Source organism: Sarcophilus harrisii, chromosome 3, assembly GCF_902635505.1.
Source record: "Sarcophilus harrisii chromosome 3, mSarHar1.11, whole genome shotgun sequence".
Taxonomy (NCBI): Eukaryota; Metazoa; Chordata; class Mammalia; order Dasyuromorphia; family Dasyuridae; genus Sarcophilus; species Sarcophilus harrisii.
This window is the reverse complement of record NC_045428.1, coordinates 535,129,286-535,151,928: the sequence shown is the minus strand read 5'-3', so window position 1 is coordinate 535,151,928 and position 22,643 is coordinate 535,129,286. Positions and strand designations below refer to the sequence as shown.

The following is a 22,643-nucleotide window of genomic DNA, read 5'->3' as shown; positions in this document are numbered from 1 at the left end:
TACTTTAAAGCAAAGCAATATAATATTGTAAAGCAATACAATCTATTCCTCTAAAAATGAAGCAATAAAATACTATAAAGCAATGCAATACAATATAGTACATTAAAGCAATGCAGTGCAATACAATATACATTTAATAATCCAAAGCACTGATAGACTCCTGGGGAAATACAAAATTCCAATAAGATAGGGCCCCTGTATTGAAAGAAATTACAGGACCATAGAGAATAAGAGACATGATTCAATTAGCTAGAAGAAATCTGCAAGAAATGCATTAGAGGTACAAAGTACTATATGTCAGGAGAGATGAGGATGTACCAAGAGGAACATCATTAAACCAAAGGACTAGGGAAGGGTTCATGGAAAAAGTGGCATTTGAGATGGATTTTTAAGGAGGGGAGAAATTCAATAGAGACAGACTGAATGATCTTATTTAGACTAGAGTATTTGTTTTTGAATTGTGGCCTTACTTTATATAGTTTCTAATGACAATGACTGAGAGTGGTTAATTTTCTCCCCTCTTTGCTTTCTTTCTATAGGTATCCCTTTACCTTGCCCCTCCCCAGCTAGAACTATGAGGTCAAGGATGATTTCACAATGCCCCTGGGATGGGGAGGCCTACCCTGTGGGGGCAGGGCAGGGACAAGGGGAGCAAAATACCCAGACTCACTTTGTACCAAGTATGAGCCAGTAGCCAGCCCAGGCCACATCTGGAGAGCTGGGGTGGGTGGCAGAACATCCCATCAACACCCAGCCCACACCCCGTCCCTAATACTCAGGGGACCCAGCGATACCCAGACCTAGCAGCCTGAGTAGTAATCATCTGAGACGGGGTCAGTTGCCATATTCACCCACCCCTATCCCTTTCACCCTTGCCTGCCTGTCCACCAGCCCCCATGCCCCACATCGCCTCTGACTCCCAAGTTCCAGTGCCTATGCAGATGGCCCAGAGTGGGCAGTCTTCACGCCAGCCCTCAGGCAAAGATGTCTCCCCAAGTATCATCAGGGTATTGGTGAAGACGCCTAATGCCCAGGAGGAATTTGTGGTGTCCGACGATACTACCGTGAGTCAGTTCAAAGAGGCCATCTCGGCCCAGTTCAAGTGCAATGTTGACCAGCTAGTGCTGGTATTTGTGGGCCGCATCCTGAAAGATCAGGACACTCTGTACCAGAGGGGTATCTTGGATGGCTACACAGTCCATCTGGTCATCAAGTCCAAGAATGGTCCCTCATCCCAGTCCTCGGGGCCCCATGGGCCACCTGCCCTGGAGAATTGCCCTCGTGAGGGAATAGGAAAGGTAGTGGGCAGTGGGGGGCGGCAGCCCAGCTGCACTAACCGAAACACACTGTCCCTAATACCACCTCTTGGGCCTGAGAAGCCCAAAGCCCCAAGTCAGGTTCCACAGCCACACACCACACACACTCCAGAGAGGATGGCCCAGATGCTTGAGAGTCCAGTCATCCAACAGCTCCTCTCCAACACTGAGTTGATGAGGCAGTTGATCATGGACCACCCCGAGGTACAGCAGCTGATGAAACAGAATCCTGAGGTAGGCCACATCCTTGACAACTCAGAAATTCTGCGGCATACCCTTGACCTGGCCAGGAATCCAGCCATGATGCAAGAGATGATTCAGAGACCAGATATGCCACGAACCCCAGAAGGGTTCTGGGGTAATGAGACAAACCCTGGAGGGGACAATGCCCTGGGGCGAAACTATACAGAAATCCCTGATTCATTATTTGGTGGTATGCAGGATCCTTTGCGGGACAATCTTTTCTCAGGGCTCATGCGTGGGCCTACATCAGTTGGAGGCATCTCCAAACATAAGACCTCAGAGAAGCAGGATTCAACCTCTGTGCCCCGAGTTATGCACCATTCCTCACATGGCTCTCTCCCTAGAGGCCCAGTTCCCGTTCCTTTTCCTTTTCCTGCTCCTACTTCTGCTGCCCCCATGACCAATGCCCCATCTGCCACTTCCAAAAGTCAAAGCCGGGCACGCTCCAGTGGCATCCAAGGCATTCCTGCTCTGACCAGTGCTGAATCTCCTGAACAGAGCAAGACAGACAAAACCTTCCAGAACCTGGTAGATGATCCACAACAGCAAGAAGAGATGAACAATGGGTCTCGATTTACAGGAAACATGCTCCAGTTGCTGGTGCAGAACCCACATCTAGCAGCGCAGATGATGCTGTTCATGGGATCACCTCAGCTCTATGAGCAGATGCGACAACAGCTACCCACCATTCTGCAGCAGATGCAGCTGTCAGACCTGCTGCTAGCCCTGGCAAACCCCAAAGCATCTCAGGCACTACTGCAGATTGAGCAAGGTCTCCAGATGTTGTCCACAGAAGCTCCAGCCTTGTTGCCATGGCTCACTCCATACCTGTGGGGCTTGGGGCGGAATGCCTTCCCAGAGACAGCCACAGCAGGGACTCAGAGCAAGGATTCTTCTAGCATGCCCACCAGGGGCAAGAGTGATGCACGCTACCAGCCGATTGCCATCCTGCAGCGTCTTCAGGCTCTTGCAGGAGGCTACTCCCAGCAAATGCAGCCTCCTGAAGTTCGCTTCCGCCCACAGATGGAGCGCCTGAGAGCAATGGGCTTCCGAAACCAAAATGCCAACCTTCAGGCTCTGATTGCCACTGAAGGGGACACCAGTGCTGCTGTTCGTAGGCTCAAGCGATCTCAAGCATCTTAGTTGTCTTGTTCCCCTTCTCATGTCTCCCTGCCCCTTCCCCTGGGTTTGCCTGTCCTGGGAAATGACAAAACAGCTAAATCCTTTCCCCATGGAACAACTGACCATTGGCCACAGTGGAAATAAAGTGTGATGGCTACATGTGATTTATTGGCTCTGGAAGCTTTTGTTTCCCTGTCTGGCCCAGAGTTTTCCCTATGGACTGACTTTGTGGAAGTGGCCCAAACACAAGCATTTGATCATAGGATCACAGACATAAAGACGGAAGGGAATTGAGAAATCTAGCCCAGTCCCTTCATTTATTAGGAAAACAAAAATCTGCTAGGACTCAAATCTAATTCCTCTGACTGCAAGTTAGGTACAAGTCCCATATGGCTTCTTGCTTAGAGGAGAGTAACATTAAATCAATGCCCTTGACTAATACTTCCTACCTCCTTCTTCTCCTCACCCTTTCATGCCTACACAGGCATGTGTATTTATGCATTCATGATATGCACACAGCCATCCAAATGCATTCAAAAGGACATGCTTTTCACGTGTGCATCCTGACACATGCACACAAGCAGGCAGTTGCATTTCTACAATAGTTCATCTGTACCCTTCATTTAAAAAGCCACTATGGCTTAGTAGAAAGCCAGCCTGAAAGCTAGGGAAGTCCTAGTCTCATCAAGGTCAAGTCCCAATCTCAAACATACAGGTGCTGTGTCAAGTCATTTAACCTCTCATCACTCTAGGTTAAGCTCTTTGAGAGAATACATGACATGGAAGGCAGTGGCTTGCATTGGAGGAAAGTGTTCTCTATACCAGTAAAATCACAGGTTCATACTATAGCCCTTGTTCACTTTAGTTCAATTCAATTGAAATCAGTTCTTATCTTTTGAAAGAATATCGTGCATCAAGTCCTATGCTTAGCTGTGTTTTCAGAAAGACCAGAAGATGCCTGGATTGCTTTTACAAGGGAAAAAAAAAAAAAACATAACTGAAATAAAGCAGACACAAAGGATAGACTTGGCAGTTTTCTTAAGAAAATCTATACACCGAGAATAACCATACACAGGATTTTGTAGGGCAATGAGCTCTCAGAAAGAGGCTAAATGATCACAAGAACTAATATGAATTCCTACAGGAAAAAGCAAGACTAGAAAACCCTAGAAATCCCTGTCAAACTTGAGATTCTATGATTCTTGCTCTTAAGAGTGCAAAGAAAGATTAGATCAATAAGGACCAGATTAAATGCAAATCCTTCCTGGAAGAGGTAGGGATGGAGCTGGGCCTGAAATTGAGGGGCAAAAATAGCTTAGGTACTAAAATTCAAGCAAATTTCCGTTGAGATTCTCTGATCCCATGTTACAATGGAGTTTAAAGCTGACCATATAGACTAGCTAGTGACCTGAAGAACTAAAGTTTTTTTGTTTTGTTTTGTTTTGTTTTGTTTTAATCCAGGAGACCGTGTTTCATTTGAGGACATAGATCTCTGCTTGTGTGGAGAGGCTTTTTTTTTAAGTTTAAATTTCTCCTTGACCCTTAATATAGCTGACTTGTAAATCAGATTTTTATATTGCCTAAAATGAAGCCAACAGGAAAAGCTAAAGTTAAGATGGGATCCATTGACCCTTCACTTACTTGTCTTTTGCAAAAGCTTTCTCTAGGTCTCATTGATCATCTACTCTGGCATTATGCCTCAGGGGACTCTTCCTCATTATGGATGAAGTAAAGGGTATACCTCTCCCAACTCCCTGTATTCCTAGCCTATATCTTCTCTGAGGCTGCCTCTCACTTACTACAGAGTATCCCAAAAGATTTCCTCAATCCAGAATGGGATGGGGTGGAGCAGAGAGTGGCAGAATTTTCCAGTTTTCTTTTAGGGACTAATAACTTTTATTATTCATGCTTCCCAATAGATGTGCCCAATTCAAACACTCCCTGTTAGCTTGATTCATTCCAAATTTTTGCATCTTTCCTAAGTTACTGGATATTTTGTATTTATGAACATTTTTCAAGTGGCTAGTTTTTGCCAGGCACTGTGCTAAGCAGTAGGGATACAAGGAAAGGCAAAAGACAAATCAAGAAGTTCACAAGTCTAATGAAACACATCCAAGTCATCTGCCCCCAGATAATGTTAGCTTGTTGGGAGCAGTGATCAAATTTCACTTGATCTTTGTATCTTCCCAGGGCACATAATAGGTGTTTAGTGAATGCATAACTTCAATTTATATTCTGCTTCATGCTTTATTAACCCAGAATGTGCCTGTCTACTTGTCCCTTCCCCAATAATTGGCTTTTTAACATGCAAATAATTAAGGAATGGGGTAAAACAAGAAGTCAATCATTGTTTCATTTGATACTCATGGTGACCTTATGAGTTCAGTATAAATGAAACAAAGTAACTCCTGCCCTTGGCCACAAAGATTTTAAATGCCAGGATTAAGCATGGGACCAGGTTTCTCTTGAGTTCATGTCTAGTACTCTTATATTCCTATACTTTGGCTGAAGGACATCACTGGAGAGCTCCCTGATCCTCCCTCCCCCACTTCCAATAGTAGCACCCAATTATCTTAAAGAATTAAGTGCAATAAATGTCAGAGAGCAATTTAATATGACATTTTCAGGAACAGAGTCAGAATAGTTTAATGTAATATTCCCTGGACCTGGAAATTCAGACGTAGATTATAGTTGATTTTGCACTAATTTGATATGTGACTGGCCAAGTTACTATTCTTTATTGATTTATTTCCTCCTCTTAAATGTAAAAAGAGATGAACTGAACTTAAGTTCTAATATTCCCTCAAATCTAATATTCTTTCATTTTAGGAAAAAGGACAAGATGAAGGCTGGGTATTTGAAGAAATGATGGAGATAAATGGATTGAGAGATTCCCAGTGAAGAGTCTAGGAATATCTCTGTGGGATAGCCCTGGGCATAACTGTTCAAGTAAGATCCTGTGATTCTTACTTCTGTATAATATCCAGGAAGAGGAAGTACAAATCTATTACAGGTATGTCTATTTGGGGCATTTCTCTGTCCTGCAAATATAGGCTAGACAGGCTAAGGACTAAAGATGAGCTGGGAAGCCTGCTCTCCCACTTTCTCACTCACTTTACTTAATTTTCTCTTGCCCAGAAACATTCACCCACTCAGTCCTTCAAAGGCTACTAGGGAAATAACTTAATCTGAGGACTAGAAGAAATACTAAACTTCATCTTATCTACAAAATATACCTAGTCAAAAAATCCCTTACTGACATCCATGACAAGTGTCCAAGAATTGCAGAGATGGGCAGTGACCCAGTACCTCCAGTGAAAACTCATTTCATTTTCAGGAAGGTCTAACTTATAGGAAGTGTTCCCAGTATTTTAAATTTAAAGCTTATATCTTTTTCCAATTCATCCAGTCCTACCCTTTGGAACCAAACTAACCAGGACCAGAGAATGACAAACACAATGTCAAGATCATGGTATCTCAGTTTACTCTGGAGGCTCAGAGAAGAAATTATTTAGGAGAGACCATTTAGCCCTCTTCAAGTATGTGGAGTGTGGATTTGGTTTGTTCTCTGAGGTTTCAAATGACAGAATGAGAGTTTTGAGAAAGGGCAGAAGTTGCAGAGAGGTAAATATTCACCTCTAGGGAAGGAAAAACAAAACAAAATTTCCTAACAATTAGAATTACCCAAAAGTGGATTAGACATCCTTGAGAATTACTGGTTTTTCTTCTTATCCCTACTAACACTAATCATCTAATGAATGACAACTTGTCAAAAAAAAACAGTAATTGCTAATAGTTAACATTTATATAGCTGCTTTAAGGGAAAATCTTGTTATCCTCACCACTTTGTGAAATAAGGGCTATTATGACTCCCACTTTTTTAGATGAAGAAACTGATACTGAGAGAAATTAAATGATTTGATTCTATTCACAAATCTAATACATGTCTGAGTTGTCATTCTGCTTCCCTTTAAGCCACACAATGACAATCCTCACCATATATGGGCCCCTCTATATATATGGGAATTATCACTACCACTATTCTCTTACTTTTATTTATTAATTCCATTTATAGATGAAGAAATGAAGGCAAAAAAACTAAGACAGCTCTGAGATACCACTTTACATTTCTCAGACTATCTAAAATGACAGGAAAATATAATGATATATGCTGAAGGGGATGTGGGAAAACTGGGACATAAATACATTATTGGTGAAGTTGTGAACTGATCCAACCATTCTGGAGAGCACTTTGGAACTATGTCCAAAGAGCCATCAAACTGTGTATACCCTTCGATCCAGCAGTGCTACTACTGGGTCTGTATCCTAAAAAGATCATAAAAAAGGAAAAATGATCAACATGTGAAAAATGTTTGTTGCAGTCCTTTTTGTAGTGGCAAGGAACTGGAAATTGAGTGGATGCTTATTAGTTGGGGAATAGCTGAATATGTTATGATATATGAATGTAATGGAATATTATTGTTCTATAAGAAATTATCATCAGGATGTTTTCAAAAAGGCTTGTAGAGATGTACATGAATTGATGCTAAGTGAAGTTAAGTAAAACCAAAAGAACATTATACACAGCAACAAGATTATGTGATGATCAACTGTAATGGACTTGTCTCATTTCAACAAAGATGATTCATACCAATTTCAATAGATTGTAATGGAGAGGACTATCTGCATCCAGAGAGAGGACTATGTGGATCACAACATAATATTTTCACCTTTTTGTTGTTATTATTGTTTGCTTGTTTTTTTCTCTCATTTCTTCCCCTTTTCATCTGATTTTTCTTGTGCAGCATGATAAATGTGGAAATACGTTTAGAGGAATTGCACATGTTTAATCTTTATTGGATTACTTGCTATCTAGGGGAGAGAGGAAGTGGAGAGGGAAGGAGAAAAATAAGAACAAGGTTTTGCAAGGGTGAATACTGAAAGTTATCTTTGTATGTATTCTGAAAAATAAAAAGCTATTATTAAAAAAGAAAACAAAAAATAAATTAAGACAGATCACATAAATTGCTAAGGATCATATAGCTCTTTGGTGTCTAAAAGCTATTCAGATCTTCTTGAATCTAGTCATAATCCTCTATCTACTGCACCAATAACTGCCTCTTAGGAGCAATGGATTGAAGTTTCAAAAAGGCAAATTTAGATTTGATATCAAGAAAAATAATAATAAATTATAGGCAATCAGGGTTAAGTGATTTACCCAGTTTCCCATAGCTAGTGACAGATTTGAACTCAATTTCTCCTATCTCTAGGGATGGTACACTATCCACTACACCACCTGGATATTCCTTAAAAAATTCTTAACAATTAGAACTATATAAAAGTAGAAGATGCTAATTAGGAAGTAATATAACCCCTATTATTGGAGCCTTTTAAACAAAGGCCACATTAATAACTTGTCATCTGCCTGTTACTGAGGTACATAATTGGATGTATATGTACTTTGGGGGAGTGGGGTTCAGTTGTAGTAAATTACCCCTGAGAGACCTTGAACTCTCAAATTCTTTGATTCTGATTTAAATCCAGGCTCTCCTTGACTTGTCATTCTCACCAACCCCTCCTCATATCCTGTTAGTTTCCAAGTCCTGTGATTTCTGTTTTTATAATGTCTTTCCCATACTTCCTTTTGTCTAATACGGACACCATTCTGGTATAGGTTCATCTCCTCACATGTGTACTATTGCAATAGCCTGTAGGTTTGTATGTATGACACAAGTTTCTCCCTATTCCAGTCCATCCTCAATCTTAAAACACAAGTCTAACCATTTCTCACACACATACACAGTCTGTTTAATAAATTGCTGTACATCCCCAACTCTTCCCAGATCAAATATAAAATTTTCTAATAAATCTATAACCCTTTATGACTTGCCCCCAATTTTCTTATGCCTTGCCTTCCCCCCATATTCTGTGACCCACTGAAAATGATCTCCTGTTCTTTGAACAAGAAACTCCATCTCCTGATCTCTTTTCACTGGCTGCCCTATGGCTGCAATGGTCTTTCCATTTTCACCCCTGCCATAGGCCTTCCCTAGATTCCATCATGTACCATCTAAAATATCACTCTCTATAAGAAACCTTTCCCTATCCCTTAACTCTAGTATCTTTCTTTTTTTGATTACCTTCAATTTATTCTGCACATATTTTGTTTTGTATATACTCATTTACATATTGTCTCCCCTGTTAAGAGTGTGTTCCTCAAGAGCAAAGGCTATCTTTTACTTTTCTCTTTAACACAGTGCTTAGCAAATAGTAGGCAATTAATGTTTATATCCTGACTGACTAGTTATGAGAAAGTAGGTACATCCCTCTCCCTGCGACTCTATTATCCTATCTGTAAAATGAGATTGTAAAAAAAGATTAGATTCCTTCTTAGGTCCCCTCAGCTCAAATCTACGAGCCAGTGGTCAAGCTGAATGCCTAGCCACCTGACTTTGGGTAAAACAATTCCATTTATTTCAGCCTCAATGTCTTTATAGATCAAATGGTAATAATAACCCCTTGCTTGTCTTCCTCACAGGGCAATTTGGACATCATAGTTATTATGAATCTTTTCCTAGTATATAGCCAACACTGGAAAGAGTCAACTTCTTTCTTCATTTCTTTTTTATATATTTTGGGACAAAAGTAGTCCTGGTTAATTCTTACCACTTACATAGGGTGAATTGTGGGGGATGGAAGAATATTAGATAATGGCATATTCTCCACTTTATATAGAAAGTGCCTATAGGCTATGGCAAATATTCAATAATAGACTACCCAGGAAAGGAAATGAAAACCTGCCATAACAGCTAAGGAGATTGGCACTTGTAGAAAGTGTAACAATTACAGGGAGAAGAGTTACAAAGGATAGGAAAGAATGGGGTACACAACTAACAACACTGGTTGAAGACTATGGGCATGGTTAAGTTCTTAAGTGATTAATAGAAAAATCAGGGAGAAGGAGATGGGTCAAAGGTTAGACGTGTGGAATGGGGATAGTGAAATAGTTTCTCTGCTTATTTCTTTTACCTTTTGCTTTGTAAAAGGCAATTGTTATTACTGCTTTTTTTTTTTTTTTTTTTTTTTTGCTTCAACTGAAGCATAATTGGTTCTGCTCCAGCCCTTTAATTCTTTGTAGCTTTCACTTTCAAGTGTATTTGTAGACAGCATATGGCTGGATTCTAGTTTCTAATCCATTCTGCTAATATTTTCCATTTTATAACTGAGTTCATATCATTGAAATTGACAGTTGTGATTGTTGTGTATTTCCCACTATTCTATTCTCCTATACTTTCCCCCCAACACTTCTTTCTGACTTTTTTGCTTCTACTGTTTCCCTTAATTTACCCTGTCTCTAAGTCATCCCTTTTCCCTTAATGCCGTTTCCTTGCTATTTTCCAATTTCAAAAAGATGTATTGTGTACCCATCTCTATGTGTGTATGTATACATGCATGTTTGTATGTATATTCTTTCCTACTTTAATCAGGTCACAAAAGAGAAAAGTTCAAGTCTCATCTGCGCCCTCACTCTGCTACTCCCTCTGTTATAAGAACTCTGTTTTGCACACTGCATTTATATGAAATAATTATCTTTTTCTTTTTTCCTTTTCTCAGTGCATTCTTCTTCCTCACCTCTTCTATTCTATTCTATTATTGAAATAATTCAAACACATCAAAAATCACATTCAGTTTAAAATAAACTCTCTCTATCATCTTTGGTGATGATAAAATTCTGAGGGGCTATGTGGGGCAAGCAATGTGGTTTCTCAGAAACTATCTGCTAAAGTAAGAGAAGCTGTAGGCCTTAGTTTTGCTTTCTTAGAAATCATGTGACCTTAAAGAAATGAAACTTTTTTATGTAGTTACCTCATCTCTAGTCAGCCCATGATCACCCCACTTGCCATATTAAGGAAAAGAAACTGCAAGAGCCAATCTAGACTAAAAGCTTTGCATAGGGGAGTTTCTTGGGAGGGGCTGGGCAGTGCTTGTTTATTTAATCACTCTCTCATTTCTGTAATTCAGCTCTCCTCATTCTAGACTTTCAGGAGTGGGGACTGCCCACTTCTCACGAGATTCTAATAAAAACTTTCTGCCTTTAAGAGGTCTCTGAGTAGTCAATTTGAGTTAGTCTCTGTATCACAGAGATCCCATGTCTGGGATCATGTGGCTTCAGTGGGGAATGATCACTACCTCTATTTGGGGGCAGGCACTTGTGGGACACTTTATTCCTAGGGTATCTGGAGTGGGGTGGCTCCTTTCTGACGAGCAAAGTGTCCTAGGTAGAGACTCAGTGAAGGAGAAAGTGAAAGGGAATTCCTGCACAGATATTGGATTGATTGAGCTCACAGTTAGAACCTACATGTGTGTAGCCCAAAGGTAAAAACTCAGGAGTCTGGGGATCAACTGACTGAGTGGAGGGAGACCTGAGATGAACTGCAAATGACCCCAGGGGAAAGGATTCTCCAAGAACATTATCAGGTGACTGCTTGACAGAAAGGCAACCTCTGTCAAAATAATGTGGAATATAAAGGAGACTAAGGGTGTTCCTCATTAAATTATGGGGAAAGTACAGTCCAACCCCCAAAATCAGGAACAAAAAAGTGCAGTTGGGTATTTCTGTTGTTTGTGGAAAGAGGGGAAGGGATGACCTCTTCCATGGAATTTTTTTCTGTGTATCTGTGCGGAATGCCTTTGTCATGTTTCTTTTGTGAACTAGAAACCAAAAGTAGGTTTCAATGCTGGCCCTAGCTGGAGCTTCAGGAAAAGTCTGTTGAGAATAATGGTTGTGCCATTCTGGAGAGCAATCTGGAATTATTCCCAAAACGTTATCAAACTGTGCATACCCTTTGATCCCGCAGTGTTACTACTGGGCTTATACCCCAAAGACATATTAAGGAAGGGAAAGGGACCTATATATGCCAAAATGTTTGTGGCAGCCCTCTTTGTAGTGGCTAGAAACTGGAAAATGAATGGATGCCCATCAATTGGAGAATGGTTGGGTAAATTGTGGTATATGAATGTTATGGAATATTATTGTTCGGTAAGAAATGACCAGCAGGATGAATACAAAGAGCCTGGAGAGACTTACATGAACTGATACTGAGTGAAATGAGCAGAACCAGAAGATCATTATATACTTCAACAACAATACTATATGAAGATGTATTCTGATGGAAGTGAATTTCTTTGACAAAGAGACCTAACTCAGTTTTAATTGATCAATGATGGACAGAAGCATCTACAACCAAAGAAAACACTGGGAAATGAATGTAAACTGTTTGCATTTTTGTTATTCTTCCTGAGTTATTTCTACCTTCTGAATCCAATTCTCCCTGTGCAACAAGAGAACTGTTCGGTTCTGCACACATATATTATATCTAGGATATACTGCAACATATTTAACATATATAGGACTGCTTGCCATCTGGGGGAGGGGGTGGAGGGAGAGAGGGGAAAAATCAGAACAGAAGTAAGTGCAAGGGATAATGTTGTAAAAAATTACCCTGGCATGGGTTCTGAAAATAAAAAGTTATTATAAATTTTAAAAAAGAGAGAGAATAATGGTTGAGGAATCTGACAACTAATCATTTCAAGATTCCAAAGCAATTCAATAAAATTGGGAAAAGCAATCAAAGAGGAGACAGAGATGGGATGTGATTTCAGGGAAATAATATTGGTAACTGAGAGAGAGAGAAAGAAGGAAAAAAAAACATGTAAGAGAAAATGAGAAGAGTTAACTCAAGTTGAAAAAAAAGAGAGGGAAGTCTTTTAATGGAAGGAACATTTGTTTGGAGAAAGAAAATGCACTGGCTCTGAGAAGGATTTGGCACCCTAAAAGTTAATTATAAAGAGAAGTTGAGTGCAGGAGGGAGAAATGGGAAGGAATCTTTTCACTTCAAGGGTGAAAATTTAACTCACCTTCTTCCCTTCCTCTACTGCTTGTGTCTGCTGCCTTAGAAATGGAGATAAACTTAACTGTCTGCTGCAGAGAGCATCTTATTATTTAAAGGGACAGCCTACTTTTACTGTAGTAAATTCCTGGGTGTTTGTTTAGTTAGATATATAATGGTCTCCTTTTTAAGGAATATGATTAAAAAAAAAACCCTAGAGCAGAAGTTCAATCTGATCTGATAACTTGATAGTTGGGACCAAGAGAGTGAGGAAAACTTTAATCTGTTAAAAAGTGTATTAATTTCAGCCCTATCCTAATACTGTCTTCCTTAGACAAGCCCTTTCACTTATTTGGGAAGATAGACAACGGTGTGGCATTGAGAGATTGGCCCAAGTGAGGGGAGGACAACACCCAGTGGCATTCTTATCAAAAATGTTAGATCCTGTGGCTGGCTCATTTGCATTCAGTTGACACTTCTTTGGCTTTGTTAGTAGAAGAGAGCCAGAGAATCGGAAACTGCCTGGTAGTCAGTGTGCCCCATCAAGTAAGAACTATCCTCAATCAAAGGGCAGGCAGATGGTTAACTGATTCACGAATATTGAAATATCAAGCCATACTCCTGGAAAAAAGATGATGTGGTCTGAACTCAAGATCACAATCTAAATCTGAATGAATTTCTTTCTGCCCCCATAGGAGAACATAAGACTACTAAACATGACTTCCTATATCTGATAGAATATCAAACTAAGGTTTGGGGAAATGTACAGGAATCACCATTGTTGGAAGGTGTAAACTGGTTTATAGATGGTTTGTCCTGGGTGTTGGAATGAAAGGGGTTAAATGAGTATGCTATAATTGACAAGGACACTAGTCCAGGCTAGAAATCTGCCCAAAACATAGTCAGCACAAACCTGTGAATTGTATACACTAAATCAATCTATAAAACCATTAAATGATAACAAAGGGCCAATTTATACTGATTCTAAATATGTTTGGGGAGCAGCACATATATTTGGGAAAATATGGGAGGAAAGGGGAATAACTAATAGTAAAGGAAAAGTATTGGCTCATATAATTCTCTGTTGGAGGTGTTGCAAAATCTAACATTACCTAAAATGATTGCTATTGTACATGTGAAAGGACATCAGGTGGGGAACACAATTGAGGCCTGTGGTAACCACCTCACTGACGAAGAGATGAGGAAAGCTAGGGATAAAGTAGAGGCTACAAAGGAATGATGGTATTAACCCCTGCTCTGCCAGCCAATTCACTTTCCTCATCCTTTACCAGGGAGGAAAAATTAAAAGGCCATGATTTGGGCACCCAAGAAAATGACATGGGATGATGGTTTCTTCCAGATGGCAGGAGGTAGCGACTAAAGCAGGTATGAGGCAAATTCTATGTTATCTACGTCAAGGCAGCCATTGGGATGTCCAAAATCTGTGTGATGCTGTACTATGTTTGTGACTCCTGGATTGTACACACTAGCCCAGGAATTGGTGAATCTGATCTGTCAAAGGACAAAGAAGGCTGCCTTGCGCCATGTGCAGGCCAGAGGGAAATCCCAGGGTTGAGACCATTTCAAAGTATACAGGTGGACTTTACCGAGCTGCCTGAAGTGGGCTGCTTCAAATATCTGTTGGTCATAGTGGACCACCTGACCACATGGATTGAAGATTTTCCCTTGTCCCAGGCAACTGTTCTTATGGTGAGCAGAATTTTATTGAAAAATATAATTCCCCAGATATGGAATGGTAGAATGTATTGACTCAGACCAGGGTACCCATTTCACAGCAAGAATTCTCCAGGGTTTGATTCAGGCCCTGGAAATCTCATTTGAATTTTTTTTTTTTTTTTTTTGCTGAGGCAATTGGGGTTAAGTGACTTGCCCAGGGTCACACAGCTAGGAAGTGTTAAGTGTCTGAGGCCAGATTTGACCTAGGCCTCCTGACTTCAGGGCTGATGTTCTAACCACTGCACCATCTAGCTGCCCCAGGCCCTAGAGATCTCTTGGGAATTTCATACTCCTTGGCATCCTCTCTTTTCAGGCAATGTAGAAAGAATAAACCAGGAAATAAAGAGGCAATTGACTAAGTTGGGCCTAAAAACTGGGTTGCCTTGAACCAAATGTTTTCCCCTTGCCTTGCTTAAAATTAGGACTAAACTTCTGAAGGATATCTGATTGTCACCTTATGAACTCCTGTACGGACATCCATATCCCAGAGGAAGAGAACATAAAAGGTGTCAAATCTATAAGGGACACCAAAGACTGGTTTATTAGAAATTACGTCTTACAACTTGTTAAGCATTCACATAAACTACAATTAAAAGGACTTGTTGCTCAGAACCTGCCTCTAGGATTTGTCATGCATAAATACCAGTCCGGAGTTTGGGCCATGATCCAAACCTGGAAGAAGGAAAAGTTGATCTCATCTTTTCCAAAAACAACCTTTCCAAATCCTTCTGACCTCAGACACTGCTGTAAGGACCCAGGAACATGGTTGAATTCATCACACTGCATCAAAAGACCTATAGATGCTCCAAAAGAATGGATTGTAGAGCCTGACCCTACAGATGAATTGAAATTACATTTGAAAACAAGAACTCACTAATGTTGGGAGGGTATTGATGGATGTGTGTGCAGATTTCTATTAGACTTTTTGATTTGAGGGATCATTTTGGGAACCAGTACCTGCTGCCATGAGGGATGAATCAGAAGAAATCGATGAAAGTATACTCAGATTATTTGGGAATAAGGAATGTGAAAGAATGTTGAAAAATTTTAATGAGAAACCACAGTAGGGTATAGAAAAGGAGAGATTATGTGGAGCAAGCAATGTGGTTTCTCAGAAACTGTCTGCTAAAGTAAGAGAAGCCTTAAGCCTCATTTTTGCTTTTTAGAAATCATGTACCCTTGAAGAAATGAAACTTTTTATGTAATTACCTCATCTCTAGTCAGCCCATTATTGCCCTATCCTCCATATAAGGGAAAAGTAACAACAAGAGCCAATCTAGACTAAAAGCTTTGCATAGAGGGATTTCTTGGGAGGGGTTGGACAGTGCTTGTTTATTTAATCACACTCTTGTTTCTGTAATTTGGCTCTCCTCATTCTGGATTCTAGGAGTGGGGACTGCCCACTTCTCACGAGATTCTAATAAAAACTTTCTACATTCACTTTGAGAGGTCTCCAATTAGTCAATTTGAATTATGGTCTTTGTACCCCACACAAAACTATATGTATCATCACCCCATATAAAAAGGTAAACATGTTAACCTTGTTTTGTCTCATGATTTTTCATTCATGTTTACTTCATGTTTCTCTTGATTCTGTGTTTATTTTGCTGTTTGTCTCATCTTTTCATGAAGACTGCTTAAAAGTTCTTTATGTCATTAAGGATTCATACACACATCCATTTCCCCATAGGGTTATACTTTATTTTGCAGGGTAGAGTATTCTTGAAAATATTATATCTATTACATCTTAATTCTTGTAAATTAAGATGCTTTGCCTACTGGAATATCATATTCCAAACTTTCTGCCCCTTTTTTATTATTAGTTGATAGATCACTGGTCTTGAAATCAGGAAGAGTCATTTTCATGAATTCAAAACCCACCTCAGACTCTTACTAGTTGAGTGATCTTTGACAAGTTGCTTCATTTTGTTTGCCTCAGTTCTTCATCTGTAAAAATGAGCTAGAAAACGAAATGGCAAAAACACTCACCAAGAAAATTCCAAAATAGTTCATGAAGTATCAGATATGACTAAACATCAAATTTCTGATTTCTTGAAAGATGATAGACTTAGTGCCCCTAGCCTTGGTTTTCCAATCCAAAGATGTTCAATCTATTTTCTGACTCTTTTTTTCTATGAATATTTCATTTCTTCATTCATGGAAAAAAACTTTTTGTTTTGTTATTTCTTAATGTATCAAAGAGTTGTTTCTTTCCATTAAACTAATTCTAATTTTCAAGGAGTTTTCTTCAAAAAAAATTTGTATCTTTTTTCCTAAAATGTTAAACTCTTTTCTCTTTTCAAATCTTTATTCACTAATTTTTCTTGTTGAATATATATGTGCTCTCCCCAAATCTTGTCTAATTTCCTCTACTGCACTTACTCTCATGTTCCTTAGTAATGTTTTTGAATGGATAAAATAATGTCATTTTACTTTGGAAGTAATATTGTTTCTTGAAGCCTATATGATTATGTACAGGATATTCAAAGATTATTTTTTCTTATTTTGTTTTGTTTTCAAATTTAGAATCATTGCTTTCTGAGTGCCAACAAAGATAAGTACAGATGTACTCATCTCCGGTAAGCTGATCACATTCCAATGAATTCTTTGGCCATAACAATATGTACTGTAAGAATAACACAACCATTTCTCTATATATTTTTCTAAAAGTTCATTCTGTGTACTGCCATATTCCAGGAATATGCTCTCTCTCTATCCCTGGTCCATCTGATGGAAACCCAATACTATCACTTTCTTTAACATTAGCTTACCTCAGGACTGATTTTTAATTTGAATAGTACAGTTTTTTAAAATGGATCTCATCCTCCCAAGGTCTCAACTGTCAGTGCATCACAATGTATCCCCTGTGGTCTTCCTGAGTCAGAAGCTCAGACTATCTGATATTTCTAAAACTTTGCTAGCTCTGGCTGATAGAAAAACAAGAGTGTCTGTTTTCAAAGGCTACAATAACATCTGTGATGGTGACAGTATAGTTTATTTTATTTATTTATTTATCATTTAAATTTATTTATTTATCATTTAAAATTTAATTATTTATTTTTGATGAGGCAATTGGGATTAAGTGACTTGTCCAGGGTCACATAGCTAGGAAGTGTTAAATGTCTGGGGTCAGATTTGAATTCAGATCCTCCTGACTTCAGGGCTGGTGCTCTACAGTATAGTTTTTATTGTAGTCTCTTCCTGTTATGAAACTGTCAAATTTACCCTCCCTTAAGCTGTTTTCATTATTCTGATGGCTTCAACTAATACTCTACTTAAAACAGCATCACACTGTTTATTAGGTAATAGTAGTAATTGATTGAGGAGTAATGTCAGAAGCACATATAGAATTTTCATTTGGTGCATTACCACAATGATGGGGGACCCTGTCTCCAGAACCAATCTTTTAGCTCCTCTTAGTTGGACTAACCCAGTCTGTCTCTGTCAATAAAATGCCAGAACTAGATAAAAGATTTCTTCTTCATTGAAACATTGGAGACTGAAGCCATCAATGTTACAGAATATATTTTACTCTTATTTGATTTTCAGACTAGTAGTATTTAAAATAATGTTTTAATAATTGTTTCAGGGACGAAGCCAACATGGTGGAGAGGAGACACGTTTTCTTCTGAGCTCTCCCTATAATCCTCACACTAACAGCAAATCCAGCCTCTGAATTGGTTTTGGAGTTACAGAACCAACAAATATTGGAAGTGTAATAAATTACCAGGAGAAGATAATTTTGAAGGTTTCTAGAAAAGGTCAGTTACAATCAGGTATGCAGGAAGGCAGGCCAAGCGCAAGTAGGCTTAGCACAGTCCCAGGGTGGTGTAGGCTCTGTATGCTGGTAAATGTACCAGGAGGAATCTACAATAGTGTTGGCTACTCTGACCTGGTTGCAAGCCAGTAGATCAGCAGATTAATTATAAGGAATTCAACACAAATACAAAAGACAAATTATGAACCCTGAAACACCAGAATTTCACAGGATCTGGCCATGGCCACCCAGCACCAGAAGTTAGTCTGCACTGATCTAACCCAGCCACTGCCCCTTGCAGAGGAAGCTTGGCTAATCTCCCTCTTACCCAAAAAGCAGATCTCAACTTTTAAAAAACATTAGCAAAAAAGTAAAAAGAACTCTGATCATAGATAGTTTTTATGGTGAAAGAGAACAGATTTCAAACTTTGAGGTCACTAAAAGCAGATAGTCTCCAGATAAAGACCCAAAGGGTGATATAAATTGGTCCCCATCTCACAAGGCTCTCTTGGAAGAAATTTTAAAAGATCTTAAAAGAAAGCAAAAAGAAAAATGGGGAAAGGAAATAAATAGTTCGGAAAAGTAAACACAGAAATTATCTGAAGATAACTCCTTACAAAATAGATTTAGTGAAAAAGGAAAAAGCATATAACCCCTTATAAAATAGATCTGACAAAATGGAAAAAGAAAAACAGAATTTGTGAAATGGAAAAAAAATCCATAGAACAAAACAACTCACTTAAAAATTCAATTGGCTAAATACAAAAGGAACTAAAAAAGGTAACTGAAGAAAATAATTCACTAAAAATCAGTACTGAACAAATGGAAATGAATGACTCAATGAGACATCAAGAGTCAGTCAAGCAAAACCAAAAAAAAAAAAAAAAAAAGAAGAAAATGTAAAATATCTACTTGAAGAAAAAAACTAATTTGGAAAATAGGTCTAGAAGAGACAATCTAAGGATTATCAGAACTCCTGAAAGCCATGATGAAAAAAAGAACCTAGACATTATCTTTCAGGAAATCATCAAAGAAAGCTGCCCTGATGTCCTAGAATAAGAAGATAAAATAGCCATTGAAAGAATTCATCTATTGTCTCCTGAAAGAGACCCCAAAATGAAAACTCTAAGGAATATTGTGGCCAAATTTTGGAACTATCAGACTAAGGAAAATCTGGAATCTGAGATTCTGAAAGGCAAAGGAATTGGAATGTTGCCAAAAATAAACTATTCAGCTAAACTAGAACATTTTCTTTCAGGGAAGAAGATGGACACTCAATTATACAGGTGAATATCATTTATTTCTAATGAAAAAACCAGAGCTGAACAAAAAAATGAGCTCCAAATATAGAACTCAAGGGAAGCATAAAAAAGGTAAAAAGGAAAGAATTCTTGAAAATATATCTCTGTTATGGGTATGCATAGAAAGTGCAGATATAATTTGATTTTACTGACATAATACAAAAAAGAAACTAGAGGTAGAAAGGGGATTGTACTGGAAAAAGGGGGAAATGAGGATAAAATGAAGGAAATCTCACAAAGAGGCAAAGACCTTTTATAATTGAGGAAAATAAGGGAGGGAAATGAACATTGTGTAAATCTTACTCTCATCAGTTTGGCTCAAAGAAAGAATATTAGACATATTTGATTTCACAGAGAAACTTGCCTCATCTTATAGGGAATTGGGAGGGGAAAGGGAAAAGAAAGGGGGGAAGCTAATACAAGGGAAATCAAAAAAATAGGGCAAAGTATAAGGAGAGGGGCTATAAAGGAGGAAGGCTGCTTGAGGGAAGTGGTGGTTAGAAGCAAAATGCTGGGAAGGAGAAAAAAGGGGGAAAGGAAAGAGAAAAGTATAATTTGGGGTAAATAAGATGCCAGGCAATACAGAATTAGTGAATATGAACTGTGAATATGAATGAGGTAAACTCACCCATAAAGAGTAAGCAGATAGAAGACTGGATTAAAAGCCAGAATCCTACAATATTTTGTTTACAAGAAACACATGTAAAGCAGAATGATACATGCAGAATAAATGTAAAATGCTGGAGCAAAATCTATTTTGCTTCAGATGAAGTAAAAAAAATCAGGGGTAGCAATTCTGAAATCAGATTAAGTAAAAGTAAAGATAGACCATATTGAAAGAGATAAGGAAGAAAAGTATATCTTGTTATAGGGTTACCATAGATAATGAAATAATATCAATACTAGCCATATATGTACCAAGTGGTAAGTTAAGAGAGCTACAAGAAGAAATAGACAACATAACTAATAGTGGAGGATCTCAATCTTGCTCTCTCAGAAATAAACTGAACCACAAAATAAATAGAAAAAAGTTAAGGAGGTAAATAAAATATTAGAAAAGTTAGCTATAATAGATCTTTGGAGAAAATTGAATGGATACAGAAAGGAGTACACTTTTTTCTCAGTAGTTCATGGAACCTATACAAAAACTGACCATATATTAGGGCACAAAGACCTTAAAATCAAATGTAGAGAGGCAGTAATAGTAAATGCATTTTTTTTTCAGATTACAAAGTAATAAAACATTCAGTTTTACATTCAGTAAAAGGCCAGGGAAAAATAGAACAAAAATCAATTGGAAACTAAATAATCTAATCCTAAAAAAAATGAATTGGTAAAATGGGAAATCATAGACACAATAATTTCATCCAAGAAAATGACACTAAAGAGACAACATACCAAAATTTGTTGCCAAAGAAGTAATGAAGGGGAAATTTTATTTCTCTATATTCTTATTTACATAAAATAGGGGGCCTGCAACTAAAAAAGTTAGAAAAAGAACAAATTAAACCCCTATAATCAAATACCAAACTTAAAATACTAAAAACAAAAGGAGAGATTAATAAAATTAAAAGTAATATATATATATATATATATTTAATTAATAAATAAAACTAAGAATTAGTTTCATGAAAATCCAACAAAATAGATAAACCTTTAGTTAATTTGATTAGAAAAAGAAAAGAGGAAAATCAAATTTTTAGTCTCAAAAATGAAAAGGGAGAACTTTCCATCAATGAAAAAGTAATTAGAGCAATAATTAGGAGTTATTTTGCCCAACTTTATTTCAATAAATTTTGTAATCTAAGTGAAATGGAGGAATATCTACAAAAATATAGATTGCCCAGGTTAACAGAAGAGAAATAAATTACTTAGTCCCATTTTAGAAAAAAAAAAAAAGAAAAAAAAAAAAAAAAGAAATAGAGCAAACTACTAATCAACTCCCTAAGGAAAAATCTCCAAAGTCAGATGGATTTACATGTGAATTTCACCAAACATTTAAAGAATAATTAAAATTAAATTAATAGAAAGAATTCTACCAAATTTCTTTTATGACACAGACATGGTACTGATGCTAAACTAGGTAGAATGAAAACAGAGAAAGAAAATTATATACCAATATTCCTAATGAATATTGATGCAAAAATCTTAAATAAAAAATTAGCAAAGAGATTACCAAAAGTCATTCCTGGGAATGACTACACTGTGACTACATACAGCATGACCAAGTAAAACTTATACCAGGAATGCAGGGCTGGTTCAACATGAGGAAAACTGTTAGCATAATTGATTATATCAATAACCAAACTAACAAAAAACATATGATTATCTCAATAAATTCATAAAAAACATTTGATAAAATCCAAAACTCATTCCTATAAAAAACACTAGAGAGTATATGAATAAATAGCCATTTCCTTAAAATAATCGATAGCATCTATTAAAAACCATCAGTAATCATCAAATGTAATGGGGATAAACTGGAACCATTCCCAGTAAGATTAGGGGTGAAACAAGTTTGCCCACTATCACCATTACTATTCAAATTATATTAGAAATGTTAGCTTTGGCAATAAAATAAGAAAAGATATTAGAGAAATTAAGAGTAGGTAATGAGGAAATCAAATTATCATTCTTTGCAGATGATATGATGGTATACCTAGAGAACCCTAGAGAATCAACTAAAAAACTACTAGAAACAATCCACAACTTTAGCAAAGTTGCAGGATACAAAATATATCCACATAAATCATCAACGCTTTTATATATTACCTACAAAGTCCAGCAGCAAAATATGCAAAGAGAAATTCCACTTAAAATAACTGTTAATAATATAAAATATTTGGGAGTCTACTTTCCAAAGCAAAGTCAGGAACTATATGAACACAACTACAAAACACTTTCTACATAAATAAAATTATAACTAAACAACTGGAAAAATATCAAGTGCTCTTGGGTAGGCCAAATGAATATAATAAAAATGACAATACTACCTAATCTACTTATTTAATGCTATGCCAAACTTCCAAGAAATTATTTTATAGATTTCAAAAAAACAATAACAGAGTTCATTTGGATAACAAAAGGTCAAGAATTTCAAGGGAATTCAAAAAAAATCAAATGAATGTGGCTTAGCTATACCAGATCTAAAACTATATTATAAAGGAGTTGTCATCAAAACCATTTGGTAATGGCTAATAGAGCAGTTGATCAATGGAATAGGTTAGGTTCACAGGACAAAATAGTGACTATAGTGATCTTTTTTTAGGCAATTAGG

General features: G+C 37.6%; 1 protein-coding gene across 1 annotated transcript; it reads left to right on the top strand.

Moving 5' to 3' along the window:
* Window positions 1–630: 630 nt before the first annotated feature.
* LOC100930954 (ubiquilin like) lies at window positions 631–2,845 on the top strand. Its single transcript, XM_003764851.4, has one exon. It carries the CDS (start codon window positions 897–899, stop codon window positions 2,700–2,702), a length of 1,806 nt encoding a protein of 601 aa, XP_003764899.1. The 5' UTR covers window positions 631–896; the 3' UTR covers window positions 2,703–2,845.
* Window positions 2,846–22,643: the final 19,798 nt, after the last annotated feature.

Excerpts from the sequence above, each read along its gene's own strand:
- LOC100930954 (XM_003764851.4), top strand. The coding sequence starts at position 897 with ATGCCCCACATCGCCTCTGACTCCCAAGTTCCAGTGCCTATGCAGATG.